Below are 15,341 nucleotides of genomic sequence, written 5' to 3' on the forward strand. Positions count from 1 at the left end.
CACTTTTATTTAATTTGGGTAAATCAATTGAGAACTAGTCTTCATTTACAGTAACGATGTGGCAGAGAGGCAGCAGACAGATGCAAGACAATACAGAACGCACTTTGAAAAAACAGAACTTGTGATGGAAATCATGTTTTATTAACAATGAATTTGATTGTTTCACCTGTTTGACACTTGCTCGTGTCACAAACATGATTAAAACTGATCATTTGTGTAAAGAAGTAAAGATGCAACAGGACAATCCAAGTGTAGTGACAGAGGAAAAGAGGAAGACCAATAAGAGCAGAGCATCAGAATAGTGGAGGTCTGCATTATAAACATAAGACCAACAACAGCCTGATTTATTTTTTTATTTGTTTCTGTTCATTTTTGTGCAGTTAAATTACTAATCAGACCATAAAGACACAACATTAATGACATACACCTTAACTGATTGTCAGGTTATTGCTGGTTATTGGTTATACATGTATATATTTATGATAAAAATCTGAATCTTTATACACAAATTACCCAAAAATCAATCCATAAATTCATACGTAGCCATTACCACCACAGGTATTTTTTGCTTTATATTGTAAGTTTAACACATCTACCCCCATGCAAAACAGGTGTTGGCACATTTATTTACATTCAGAGTTACAACGAAAACCTCCCTCAGATGTCTTTAAACATTTATACTGTTCTCAATCTGACTGGGGTTGAAATAATTGTAGGGAACTTCAAGTCGTGAGTTTCTTGCGTCAATAGTTTCACTGAGTTGTTTCAGTTCTGCTTGAAAGTCTTTGATTATCTGCTTGGGGACGGGTTCATCGAATCGCTCCTCAGGGTATGAACCCATTGGGACCTGCAAGAAAAGAAACCAGATTTAGAACAATATTTGCTAGCTTTTACAGGAAAGGAATTTTATTGAAAGGGATTCATCATATTTATGCCAAACTTACAAAGTCTGTGTATTTGGTTGAAACCGTCAACACTGTTAGTGCAAAAATGACTGTGTCTCCGATATTTGGGAAGGAATCCAAGATCGACTTCATGTTTGATTGGCCCTTTGTGGTTGGAGGAGGTGTCACCAAGAGGAGCGTGCCGTTGGGCGTCCAGGTGTAATAGTCAAACTAAGAAAAGAAAATGAAAATATGACTGGCATGGGCTCGTCATTAAGAAGAATTAAGAATCTTTATTCGTCAGTATATTATACATGTAGACATGCAACGCACGATGAAAATGACCCTCTGGAATTAACTCATCATTAGCTGATTACACAGGAACACACCACACAAAGCAGATTAGGAGCAGTGGGCTGCCATGTCAGGCACCTGAAGGGCAAATGTGGGGGTTAAGTGCCTTGCTCAAGGGTACATCAGCTGACAGTTTCTCTGCAGGTGTAAGGAATTTTGGTCACATGCCAGTTCCCCAGCATTCTAGGCCACAGCTTCCCCCATGTCATGATATCAGTGTTAGATAAAATCAGGATATAAATCTATCTGACATTTTATTTATAATTTTTTGTTTATTATTTATATACTAGCAACATTGTGCCTGTGGTGCCATTGTACGATAGCATGGCACCCTCCTGTGGTGCAACAGCAGCATTGCACCCAAACGCCCTCCTGTGCTGCAACATCGATCGGGCGGACGGACACCAGATGGACACGAAACATGCATTATGGTAGGATACTGCTCCAACCCTCTGGAACTCCCTCCCACCTACCATCTGACACTGCTCCGACCTCAGCACCTTCAAATCCCTTTTAAAAACTAATTTATTTAAGATTGCTTTTAATGTTTAACTGTTTTACGTTCATATACCTGTCTTTTGCACCTACTTTTTATTTGTTTTCAATGTGTTTGGCTTCTGTTTTCATCTGCTGTGCGTAAAGTGTCTTAGAGTACCACGAAAAGCACCATACAAACAAGAAGTATTACTATTATCATTATTATTATTATTATTATCATTTGTTGCAAGTTTGTTTCAATTTCTAGAATTACCGTCTTCTCCTAGATATCCCCTTTAACACGCCCAAGTGTCTTCATGGTTTCTTTGCAATAAAAGTGTCAGAAAATGTCTCTTTTTTTGCCAGTTCTTTTGCGCCTTTGTTTTGAGGAAGAACTTCACTTTCAATATCTGTCCATTAATTATCATTATTATAAATACTAAATGGTTTAAACAGTGTGTTTTAGTAAAGAAGTAAAAAAAATGGTGTGATGGCCCTGACCAGTTGTTTGCCTGGTACTGTTTGTTTTGTCTCTGTTCCAGAGAATTGGCTCCATCTGGTGCTATCTTGGAGTGTATGGTCTGGTGACTTGGAGGTGTGGCTGACTGAAGATTGCCAACAAGCCACACCTGGTTGGAAAGACATTTAAGCCAGGCTTCCTCTGCCTGCTCTCTCTCTCTCTCTGGGTTGCGAGGCTTCACAACTGTCAGTCATGGTTTGGCCCCTTGTCTTTTTACAATAAAGCCCAGAGGAAAGCGTTCCAGAGGGTCATTAACATGGCACAGAAGATCATCGGTTGCCCCTTCCCCTCATTGGATGACCTTCCCAGTGCCCGCTGTGTCAAAAGAGCACAGAGCATTGTGAAGGACACCTCTTACCCTGGACACTCCATATTCCAATTGCTGCCATCAGGCAAACAATATAGGACAATCAGATCACAAACAAACAGACTCAGAACAAACAGAACAGTTTTTATCCAACAGCAATAACCACCCTAAATGCCATAAAAAGCAGTCTGTAATGCAACACATATATACAGTGATGGAGATCATGCAATGATTGAATGAATGGCTGTGTGTGTTTGTTTTTATAATTATTTATTTACTTTTGTGACATTTGTGCCTGTGTTGTTTTTATTATGCACTGACTGGTGGACACTTTTTTAATTTCGTTGTACATGTTTCATGTTACAATGACGATAAAGACTATTCTAATTCTAAAGAATAATCATTTTTGAACGCAAGACAACCATGTGGTCTTCCATGTGCTGTTGTGGTCTAAACAACCTGGCCATAACAAATGGGGACTCGTCCGGGATCTGAACTCAGGACCTCTTGCACCCCAAGCGAGAATCGTACCCCTAGACCCAGGCCATAACAACAGACTTGCAGTTTTTAGTATAGTCATTAACAGAAACAACTGTAAATGTCCATAACAAAACTTTTTGAGATTCTAGAAGTAAACTTTTTACGTTTTGTCAAACATGCTTTTTGGTCTGGAACAGTCAATAGCCATATTATGGATTCATATTTTTTATTATTTCTAGGTGTTTTTTAGCCTGTGTGGAAGTCTCTGAAACAGTTCCTTTCTACTTGTAATAGAGTCCCACATTGCTGCTGAAAAGTTTTATATAGTGTAGGAAAGCTCAGGATCTCAGCTTTCCAATGCCGTTTGAATTTTGTTGATAGCGTAAACAGATCAGGAGTTGCAGTAATCTGAATGATGTAAAGTGCAAAATGCAGCGCCGGAGAGACTGCTGTTGTTAAAGGGTTCAACTTAGTGTCACCTGTGAATGGTTTGCTGTAGCATGTTGACCAGATGAATTGAAGATGATCATAGTGATGAACTTGATCACTTCCTCAGCAGTATTAAAGCTTTCTGGAATCCCTGCAAGCAACACAGTGATTATTAAGTAGTATTTGCCACTTTTATACCGCATATCCTGGTAAATACTTTGATAACGTGGGTCCCAAACCTGAGGCTTTGTTGCCTAAGAAACCATGAGTGAATATTTCACCGATCCAGGTCTGCAGCTCAGAGTCATTCTGTACGTCATCGTCTGAGGGGTAGTAGTACTCAATCACAGCCTTGACAAATCTGGTAATGGTAAAACAAAGGGATGTGACTAAAGAACAGCAATACAATCCATCAATAGTATTAATTCCTTTTAGTTTCTCACCTGTTGACAATGTCCCACAGCTTCAGACCGTCGTCTCTGTAGTAGAAGTTGGGGACAGACTCCAGTCCTCTGGCGGCCATGTTGTCTGGCAGACACAGGGAGGTGTAGGTGACTTCTTTTAAACCCCGTCTCATGATCTCCAGCAGACCGTCGTATCCCAGTGAGCTCTGAGGTCCAGTTAAAAGCATGTCCATTAGGAAGAATAACCGGTGTTGACATTATTTGTTATAAGAGTGTGTGAATATTAACACTCGAAGACCCAAACATCCACCATCGACCAAAAGCATTTACTGAACTGAAATGTTTAATAACTGTCAAACTACTAATCCTATTCATACATGTAAATAATTGACCTAAAATGAGGTGAAAATTGTCATGGTCATCAGATATAGCCATATATGCTGTAATTTTTTTTTCTACGCACTTTGTACAGGTATCTATATTGATATGCAAGTCAAACCATTGGCCTCTTTTTTTTTGTTTGTTGAAAAACCAATAAAAGTTTAAGTTAAAAAAAAAAAAAAAAGATATAGCTAATTTGGACTCTCAAGCTGTTTTCAGGCTGACAACGAACCGTGCCGGTGCCGGTTCCTGCATCTAATCTCGAACTGGCTGAGGTGTTCACACAGAAAATGAGAATTCGGGAACCAAATTTTCGGGCACCAAGTAACACTAGGTTTTACTAAGCGGAACCATGACAACATGAATGGACGTCACCGAGTTGATTCAGGTCATAAGCAGAAAAATAACCAAACCGAAGAAACGTGTGGAAAATGGCAGAGGAACCGAGTTGTAATGTGCTGAGTTGCATTAAATAAAAGCCATCTTTGGAGAGTTCTGTGTCATCTTTATCGCCGTTCGTACATTCACTTGTAGACATGCGGTTTTTGTCCTACAACCTATCCCATTATGCATCTGTGTTACTCAGGGGCACTGCTACCAACTGTGGGCCCCATGGAAGCATAAACATTGTGGACCCTTCATAAATCAGTATCTGTTGGCCTGGGGGGAGGGGTATATGTATGTGGAGTGCGGTCCGTACATAATTTCACTTACGCATTTTTTTTCCCCTCATGCCTATACTTTTTATTGCTTAACTGCTGTAATGCTTTCAATGTTTTATGTAAAGCACTTTGAATTGTCTTGTACATGAAATGTGCTGTATGAATAAACTTGCTTTGCCTTGCCTTGCCTACGCTAGTGTGACACGAAACTGAAAATTAACATGCTTTCAACATCCGACTCCTGACTTCTGTGCCTCTATTATACAGCAGATCTTATACGAAATTTTCACAACTTCTAACTTGTATCCACTGGACCCCCTCCACTGCTCTATGGGTCCCCTGAATTTGTCACGTTTACCCCCACTTATCGGCACCCCAGGTCCTACTACACCTACGGTAAGTGCTGAGGGACAAAACAGTAGCAATACAACATCTCTCTTGTTTTTTGGTGGCAGAGCAACGCCCTTTGTCGATGACATGTCATGGGCTCGCATAATGGTATGAACATGGGCAACATGGGCAAGCACTTCGGTTCCTAGTGTAACTGGTGTGGGAACTGGCTCCAACACTGGGCAGGCCGGTCTGAAAACAGCTTCAAAGTCTCTGTAGTCAATGTGGAAAGTCACTTTTTCTTTAGTTTTCCTTTGAATTTACTCTGAGCTTCTATGAATATGCACATGATCAATGAATGAAATTTAGGAAAATACATGATTTGCACTGAAAAATGCAAAATGCAGGGGTAATATCATAATAAATGGCGATAAATCACTTCAGAAAGTTTAGATTTAGAGAAAAAATAATTTAGAAGTTGACACAAAGGTTGTTCTGGGTCTTTTCGTGTTAAGACATCAAAGACATACTTTGGTTAATGGTCCCTTTGGTGAGAAAAGAACTCCTCGGCCATTGACATTTGAGTAGAGACTGTATCTAAAGTGTGGGATGAGCAGCTGTACGGAAAAAGGAAAAACATTAGATTGGAACTGAAATCACATTTAATCCAATGACAAAAATCAGGTCACCAATCCAACCTTTTTAGCTATACCTTGTAGATAGGGTGAATCTCAGGGAGGTTCCTCATTGTGGAGAGGTTAAAGGACTCTCCCACGAAGTGCGTATTCAGCTGGTGATAGACTGGCTGATGGTGAAGTAAATCAGCACTTTTGAAAAACAGCTTGGCCAACAGCCAGTCTGTCTCTGAGTCACTGGGCAGAAAAATGGGGTTCGTCTCCGAGGGTTGTTGTCGCAGCTGGGATGGATTAAAAAACACGTATTTCATTAGGGACTTGAAAATAGCACCATGAGGAACACCAATAACATATAACCAGTAGTTGTCCCTGTGACTCTCAGTATTATTACCTGTATCGCAATCGGCCTCAGTTTGCCTTCTGGGGTCACGTAGAACAAGCAGAAACCCGAAGCCACGAACACAGGTTCACCATCAATTACTCTTGTTGGTATTCCTTCCATTATCTTCTTATCAACGATTAATATGTTTCCTTTCTGTTTGGTAAAAAGAGGAGAAAAGACATCAAGATGGAGCATCTTGTAAAATGAATAGTGACTTTTTCCACCGCAAGAACTTTTACTTTACAAGGAACTTTGAAAAATCTCAACAGGTTTCCACTGAAATTTAAAAACTTATCCTAAGCAAAATGTTCCCTGAAAACAGTTCCTAGTAGGGGGTAGGACATTTCAGATTCTTGGAGGCAAGGCAGTGTGTTAAAGAATAATGACTGGAAAAGTTGCATGGAAGCAAGAGTTGGGTGTTAACTTTAATGAAGATTGGTGGGAGGAGATTGTACGTAATGTAAAGGCGAAGACAAACCAACCCAACTGCCAACCAGCAAAGGTAGCCCACTTCAGCGGATGTTCTGCACTTGCGCGAGACGTAAAACTGGAAAATGACAGAACATCTCTCTAGACCAGGGGTGTCAAACTTATTTTTCTTCAGGGGCCACATTGAGCTAAATTTGATCTGAAATGGGCCACACCAGTAAAATAATAACATAATGATATATAAATAATGCAACTCCAAAATTTTCTCTATGTTTTATTGTGAAAAAAGTAAAATTAAATGATGAAAATTTTTGCATCTACAAACTATCCTTTCAAACAATGTGAATAACATGAACAAACTGAAAAAATAAGTGTAATTTTAACCATATTATGCTTCAGTTTATCATTTCCACATGTTCATTATAACTTACAGATCACAGCAGGTCTACAAATACACAAAACATTTAATAACAGACAGAATATTGTTAAAATTGTACTTACTTCTCTTAAAACATTTCAGGTTATTCACATTTTTTGTAAAATTATACTTTGTTTTAGTGTAAATACATGAAAATATTTACATTTACAAAGAGAGAAATTTGGAGTTGTGAGTATTTATAGATTATTATGATAGTATTTTACTGGTCTGACCCACTTGAGATTGAATTAGTCTGAATGTGGAACCTGAATTAAAAGGATTGTTAATATCTTAGTGTGATTTTTGCATTTCACAACTTCATCCCAAGGGCCAGACTGGACCCTTTAGTGGGCCGGATTTGGCCCCCGGGCCACATGTTTGACACCTGTGCTCTAGACCAAAACACAGAGGTCGATGTCCTCAGAGAGTGTTGAATAGTCAAGATGGGCTGTTGTTGTTGTTGTACTTGAACAGATGGCTAGTAATAAGAAGATACTGGTGTTGTCAGCTCTCGGGCTTCTTCTTGTGGAAGAAGAAAGATGTCGCAGGTGAAAACTAAGGAGAAATCGCACTATGCTAACAATGCAAACAGTGTTCACTTCATGGAATGAATGAAGTTCATAGGCAACACTGACCGGCATTCATTCAGATACGATATGAGCAGTGAATGGTCTGTTACAGGAGACAATAATAGTGTGAAGTACTTTGGCATAGTTGTATTCACATGAAATCTTCTCGTTCACTGATTCACTAGTCAAGGGCTATCCCTCCACCAATCCGACTGGTCCAACTGAACGATGGGTAGTGGCCGATTACACATGCTGAATCAGCTGAAAAGACTGGCGACGGCATTAACGATGGCTGATCGCAGAGAACACACCAACCAGACTCATGTCACCGACTTCACCGGCCTACCCGATGATGTCCGACTGCCGAAAATCGAGTCGTGTGTCTTCACCTTTAGCAAAGTCTCCAATTGTGCTAGCCCCTCACTCATTCAATTTAAGGTTGTGCACAGGATTCACTACTCCAAGTCCAGACTTTCCAACATCTACCCAGATGTAGAAGACAAATGTGAACATTACTCAGGTTCAGGTTGTCATTTAACCCATATGGGCAATGGAAACACAAAGCACACGGATTACCAGGAATTCTCTTACCCGGGTAAATATATTCATTGTATAAAAGTTCCTGGGAATCCGATGAAAAATAGGCTACAGAGGCCTCATTGATAAATCTATCTTTTATAACCACTCATCTTCCATACCTCCATTTCATTTTGCAGAGTTGTTCCTTCCTCCAGGAACGGCTTCATCATCTCCTCTGTTACCGCGAAGTTTGGAGGAAGCTCTGAACAGCGTTTTATTGGATTGGGATTAGCTCCATTCAGAAACTGGAATCCGTAAAACTCATCTTCCTTCCAGTGCTCTGCCACATAGTCTTGAAGAACAAGAATTGGCAATAAAATTCTTATCATTAATAGCATCCAGGACACAGTTTAATAAGGATTATCTGTCAGTTTCTACCTGATATTTGTGTCTTGTGGTGCCAGAATATTTTTTTCAGGTCATCAATGTTTTCCCATCTTTTTGTTGATCTGAGCATCCCCTTAAGAATGAACTCAAAAATCCTGTAGTGAATATTAAAAAAAGCACACAGTTTTGAAAACCTCAATGAATTATCTCTGAGCAGCAAAAATGTGACTGAAAATAAAATGCATAAATAAATTAATCTAACCCACTGAGATCTAAACAGCCCTCGGCACCTAATAGTATCTACTAATCTAAATGGTTTAATGACTTCCAGACCATTAATCCTATTAATTCATGTAAATAATTGGTGTAAAATACAGTGTCATCTTTTCATGGTCATCAGATTTGACCCATTTGGACGTTCAGAGGCTCCGTAGTGAACGTAGAAACACTGTCATCTTCTACAACATTGATTCGCCAGTAAAACCCATGGAGTTTGACAAATGACAGTGGTTGTAGACACTTGTTTTTGTGTTCAGTTAATGATGTATTTTGCTAAACAAGTCACTTTCCTCAGTTTTCTCTGTTTTGATTTCATAAGCTTTGAATTTACTCTGAGGTTTCATGAACATCTACATCACAGGTGTCAAACATGCGGCCCGGGGGCCAAAACCGGCCTGCCAAAGGTTCCAATCTGGCCCGTGGGATGAATTTACAAAGTGCAAAATGCAAAAATTACCCTGAATATATTAACAGTCAAGGGCATCAAACTCAAAATAATAGCATATTAACCTAGAAATAATGACTCCAAATTTTCTTCTTGGTTTAATGTGAGAAAAATAATATGACATTATGCCTAAAAATAATGGCAACACCAATTTATTGCAAAGAACATTAAATTCTGATATCCTTTAACAAAATAATGTCAATAACCTGAACAAATTTGAACAACCTGAAATGTCTAAAGAAAAATAAGTGCAATTTTAACATTATTCTGCTTGTTTGTGCCTTGGTAGATCTGATCTGTAATGCACATGTATAAATCATAAGTTGAGGCATAATATTAATCAAATTGTACTTGTTTTTCTTCAGAAATTTCAGGGTTTTTTTCAGGTTATTCACATCTTTTTTGTTTTGGATAGTGTGTAAAATGAAAGTAGTTTCATCATTTAATGTTATTTTTTGCAGTTGTCATTATTTATAGGTTATTATGTTATTATTTTACTGGTCAAGCCCACTGGAGATCAAATTGGGCTAAATGTGGCCCCCAAAAGAAAATGAGTTTGGCACCCCTGAGCTACATGATCAGTGAAATAAATTATAGGAAAATATCTGATTTTCACAAAAAAATGCAAAAATGCTAACAGTCATATTAACTGTATTATAAAAGCCAAGTGGCTTCTGTGTGCATGTGTGTGTGTCCGGTGATTCACACAAAATCCGTACAGAGCTGACTGCTGCAGTTTGTCATACTTATGTATTTTTGGTCAAAGAACGGACTAGCAAAAATGGCAAGTTGATAGGACCGATATTTTGGGAGATATTAGTGATTTTGGAATACAACAGCCTTACAATCATGTTGCTATGACCAAAACGATTTGGCGGTGACTGCTGGACAAATGAGGTACAGCATGCACAAATACACAATAGCATAAAAACTACCACATCTAGAACCCGTGGATTCTCATAGGTCGATGTGCTAGTCAATAAATAGCTTAAAAAATATTAGATGTAGAGAAAAATGAAAATGGAAGTTGCAGCAAAAATAGGTCTAAGTCTTTAAAGATTTAAGAAAAGTACAGTGTTTGAGAAATAAAGAGTAAGAGTTTATTAGAACCAGAGTGACTCACGTCTTCCTCTGCACGTCCTGTGTTTCTGATAGTTTGGACGTCGAGAGGCAGAGATTCACCGGGACTCGAGCAACATCATTAATTGTAGAGAAATGTGGCAGCCCCTTTACAACACTCTCAAATCTAAAAAAACAAAAAAAACAAAAAAAGAAGAATCAACCACGTGACACCGTAAATGCAGGCTGAGCTACATTAAAAAAAAAAAAAAAAAAAACATACTGAAATATGAGTCTTTTCAGTAACAGTTCATTCTTCCTGTGTTCGTTCAACAGCTGATGGTCATCCTCGAAAATCTTCATTGCTAAGACATGAAAACATATGAAACAATCAGTGCACGTACCACTACTTAAACTGGGAAAAACTACTCATAAATGGAAGTTTAAGCTGACCTCTTCCTCCTCTTATCTCTATTACGTCTCCATTATACATCCAACTGTGACAGGGGAAAAGGATGACGTCTCCTTCTGGGGTCGTCACCACTATTTTGGAGCAGAACCACATGTTTTCAGGGAGGAAAATCTTAAAGTCTTTTTCTAGTTTGAGCAGCAGAATTCTTCCCAGAGAGAATGGTGTCGTTACAGTGAAGGTCTCAACCTGTGAAGATAAGATAAGATACGATAAGATAACATAACATAGCATAACATAGCATAACATAACGTAACATAATGTAACATAACGTAACATAGGATAGCGTAACATAACGTAACACAGCATAGCGTAATTTAACATAACAATTTTGATATAATAACCCTCAACTTTAATCTGAGCTTTTATGAACATCTACATGATCAGTTTATTAAATATTGGAAAATACCAGATTTTCACTGGAAAAATGCCAAATACAGAGGATTATTTCATAATAAATGGTGACAAATCAATTAAGAAATGTTAAATATAGAGAAAAAAGCAATTTGGGGACTATCACAACAGTAGCTCTGGGTCTTTATGGGTTAAATATTAGTATATAACTTTGTAATTTGCTAAATTTGAAATTATTGTTTTGAACTTTTCTATTAACATGGCCATTCTAAGTTATGAAAATGGTTTGTTCAACCTGTTTTTGGTGAAAAACAGTAAAAAATGTCATTTTTTTTCACTACTCAGATTTCATGTTTTTGTGTGATTTTTAGGTTTAGTGTGTTAATACAAGATGCCAAATTAAAAGAAATAACTGTACAGTCACATGGATGAGGTTGTGCTGAATGAAATACTACATAAAGCAAGATAAACACTTTTTTGATGACAGATATGAAGGCAAAATCAAAAGTATTCCAAAACGGCCAAAATACACTCAGACTCCTAACCCTCTAACACCAAATGTATCATATTTGATACATGAGTTTTGAAGACCTCTACATGATCAATGTGATATTTTTTTCCTTGAAAAACCTGATGTATACAATTAGATACATGCAATACACAGATAATCCAAGAGGGGGGAGGAATTCATTCACCAGAGGCCTTTCCAGTGACACTACAAGCCTGTCATTAATGAGGAAGGAGGAAGAACTTTGTCAATTTTGAAAAGGAATTACCAATTTGTTAGACGTGTGTTATATTATGTTTTTGTTTGTTCAAAAATAATAATGTTTGAGCAATGAGACCCGATGTGTCGAATATAATACAAAATTAGAAACTCATACATGGATATTGATATTTCAATTTTTTATTTTTTTTGGGGTTGTTCAGAAGGACCAATAAAGGCTCCAGTTTCAAAGAACTGGATTTTCTGTCAGTGAATAAACGGTTCAGGCTTTACAGGGTTAAGGGTTAAGTAACATTCAGTATAAACTTTATTAACTTTAAATTGACTTATTTATTCTAAAATGTCAGTTTACCAGCGCTGTTAACTTACCGCTCCAGCATTAAAGTTGATGCCGAAGCTGTTCAACTCAGTCCGCTCACTCTGGCCTTTTGTCCCAATTAAGGTGACGTAGATGCGATCCCACGTCCCTGCGTAGTCCATGTCACCGGTCGTCACCTCTACTTTATACTTAGCCATGGTCAGTCAGTAGAGGCTGTTTATCGAAAAAAAAAAAAAAAAAAAAATGTAATGAATCTCATAATAATAACAACTCGTTTTGCCCCTTTATTTGTTTTTAGATATTTCTTTTATTTCAGTGCCTATTTAATTAATTAATTCCAGGCAAGTGCATATATCTACACTAAACCAATGTAATAAATATCTAAATTAGTCCAAATAAATAAGTCCATATTCGGTTCCTTGTGTACTTTTCTCATTCGATACACTTTTCTGTGAAGTATTGTGATGTTGAATTAATTAAACCACTCATAGTACTACATGAGAAAATACAAGTACACCTACTTTCAAGTGGAGGTTGCTTCACTTACCTCTTTATATTTAATGCAAGTCCTTGTTTTCCTTCTTTGTGTCCGATACTCCTACTTTTCGGACCATTTATACCCCCCTCCACCCATCCGTCTATTTACAGTGCAAATGTCAAACACCAAACCAACTCCTTCTTCACTCTGTAGCTGAGTCATAATGTCCATGTTCCACACGTCCACAGTGACTCAAGCACAGTTTGACCTTGACATCAGTTATATGTTCTGTGACTGGGGTTGAAATAAAACAGAGCAAGAAACAGCACGTTAATGCTCTGGTTCATGCTCATCTCGTAAAGCTCATATCGCATAGGCCAGAAGTTCCCAAAGTGGGGTAAGCGTACCCCCAGGGATACTTGGAAGAAGCCCAGGGGGTACTTGAATTTTTTTGGGGAAAGATACATTAAATAAGTCACCATGTACTGAATATAAAATAAATAATGAGAATTAATGCTGAAATATAAAACACAATAAATACATTCATATAATAGTTTTATTGTCAATCATCTTGTTTAAGCTGTGGTAACATTTTAAAAACATTTTTATTTTGTTTTATTAAAAATTTGTTTATTTGAGTAGCTAAGTACCGTAATTATTTTTTGTTGATGAAGGGTTTGTTTATTAATTAATGACCAATTTATTTATTTTTCTCATCAATGAAAGAGGGCACTTTTCAGTTTATATTTTGCACTTAATTTGTTTTATTTTTATTTTTTATATATTACAATTCAATATATGTTGTTTGGCACAGGAACAAATTTTTCCTAATTTTTTTCAGTCAAAAATGCTTAAGTGAGAGTTGGGGGTACTTGCCTAAAAAAGTATATTTCAGGGGCTGCTCATGTTTATGTTATATTATGTTTTTGTTTGTTCAAAAATAATAATATTTGAGCATTGAGACCTGATGTATCAAATATGATACAAAATTGAAACTCATACATGGAAATTGATATTTGAAAAAATATTTTTTTGGTTGTTCAGAAGGACCAATGAAGGCTCCAGTTTCAAAGACCTAGAATTTTCTGTCAGTGATTTAATGGTTCAGGCTTTACAGGGTTAAATATACCCTAAACATGACCCTTATCCGGGCTCTACTTATGACAAATGACAAAAGATCCACCTAAGTTCAGTGTTCAGACCAGTGGCAGCTGCTCGTCTTTCAGAGAGGGGAAGCTCATTGTCGGCTTACATCAAAAAAAAAAAAAAAAGTCAAGTTATTTGAACATAAATTTGGCCCTCTGTTCATTTTTAAGGAAATTTTCAGTGACCTTATCGTACCAACTAAACAAGAAAACATTGAAATTATGTTAAATTGAAACAAGGAAGTACAATGAGTGTGTTTTATTTACAGTGCAAGAAATGAACGAGTAATTTCGTAGTGGTTTCTCTCTGATTTCACAGCAGAATGCGTGACAGTATTAAACTGAACTGTGTCAGTGAAGGAGTAGATCTCAAAATAGCTGTCAATCAAACGGGATTCAGCCTTTGGACTGATCCTCCAATCAGCACGTGGAAGCCTGGTGTCCAGCCCAGCCAAGCTCCGCCCACAGCTCCATTCACCCCCAGAGACGCTGAGTGTCCGGGGGCGGGACAACATTGTGGCATTTATCTAATTACCGTCCAGTTTTGAGGCAAAGAAAAAAACTGTTCCACTCAGTCCCACTGAAGTGCATGGACGCTGAGTGTCTACGGACAAATGCACTGAGCAGAGATCGTATGAGAAAACAGCGCAACGGGAATGTATGAGAAGTGAACAACATCCAGTCTGCTGATTTGTGATAAAGCTGATTCTGAACGAACTCATCTGTGAGATGAATGTGTTCTAACACATTTGTAGTTAATGAAATGTCAACACAACCGAACATATTTGACCATTTAATTTTCTGAATTTTAGGGGAAGCCGGGCTTCCCTTGCAGTCTGTGAGAAATCACCTCTGGTGTTCAGATAAGGTTTAGCTGGATGTAAAGCAGTGATTTATACACAACATAAAAACTCTGAAAGCTGAAGTTAAAAACCTGTTCGAAGTGTTTTATACTTTACCTTACCTCACACTGGAAGTGAACGGTGTATTAAGTACTAGTGGCATTGTACCCATGGTGCCATTGTATGATAGCATGAGAGGCTAAAATCACCCAGCATACCTCACAACATTTGAATACGGACATAAAATTGTGCCTAGTAGATAGTCAGGTAATGTTTCTATTCATTTGGCGAGTTTGGCGGCGATCGGGCCTGTGAAGGCTGAGGAAAATCCGTACAAACACCCTCCTGTGCTGCAACATCGATCAGACATCGATCGGACGGACAGACACAGAACATGCATTATATAGTAGGATTCCAATAACTCGAGGGTTATAGTATTAGTATTAGACTGTGTGTGTGTGTGTGTGTGTGTGTGTGTTTAAGGTAAATATGTCAGTAAACACAGAGCTGACAGATAATCTCTGTCTGTTGAAAAGTTTAACATTTACAAATATTAAACAAACTCTCCACCACTCCCTCTTAATCTGCAGTAAAAATCAGTGATATAAACACTATAATGGTCATTTATGTAGCCTATAGTGAAAAAACTGACAATAG

At 37.8% G+C, this 15,341-nt stretch overlaps 1 protein-coding gene across 1 annotated transcript; it reads right to left on the minus strand.

The window, feature by feature from the left end:
* Positions 1 to 667: 667 nt before the first annotated feature.
* Positions 668 to 12,416, minus strand: LOC115415145 (hydroperoxide isomerase ALOXE3-like). Its single transcript, XM_030128619.1, has 14 exons — positions 12,270 to 12,416; positions 10,804 to 11,008; positions 10,634 to 10,715; positions 10,415 to 10,537; positions 8,619 to 8,722; positions 8,360 to 8,532; positions 6,255 to 6,398; positions 5,941 to 6,144; positions 5,759 to 5,845; positions 3,895 to 4,061; positions 3,691 to 3,812; positions 3,502 to 3,602; positions 945 to 1,115; positions 668 to 847 (listed from the first exon to the last, which is right to left on the minus strand). Exons 1-14 carry the CDS (start codon positions 12,414 to 12,416, stop codon positions 668 to 670), a joined length of 2,010 nt encoding a protein of 669 aa, XP_029984479.1.
* Positions 12,417 to 15,341: the final 2,925 nt, after the last annotated feature.

This window comes from Sphaeramia orbicularis, chromosome 24 (genome assembly GCF_902148855.1).
Source record: "Sphaeramia orbicularis chromosome 24, fSphaOr1.1, whole genome shotgun sequence".
NCBI lineage: Eukaryota > Metazoa > Chordata > Actinopteri > Kurtiformes > Apogonidae > Sphaeramia > Sphaeramia orbicularis.

What these genes read in the sequence shown, in the direction of transcription:
- LOC115415145 (XM_030128619.1), bottom strand. Translation starts at nt 12,416, where the DNA reads ATGGCTAAGTATAAAGTAGAGGTGACGACCGGTGACATGGACTACGCA. An exon ending in TCAACTTTAATGCTGGAGCG is followed by an intron (nt 11,009 to 12,269) that starts GTAAGTTAACAG and finishes TTATCTTCACAG; the next exon opens with GTTGAGACCTTCACTGTAAC. An exon ending in CTGTGGGACATTGTCAACAG is followed by an intron (nt 3,813 to 3,894) that starts GTGAGAAACTAA and finishes TACCATTACCAG; the next exon opens with ATTTGTCAAGGCTGTGATTG.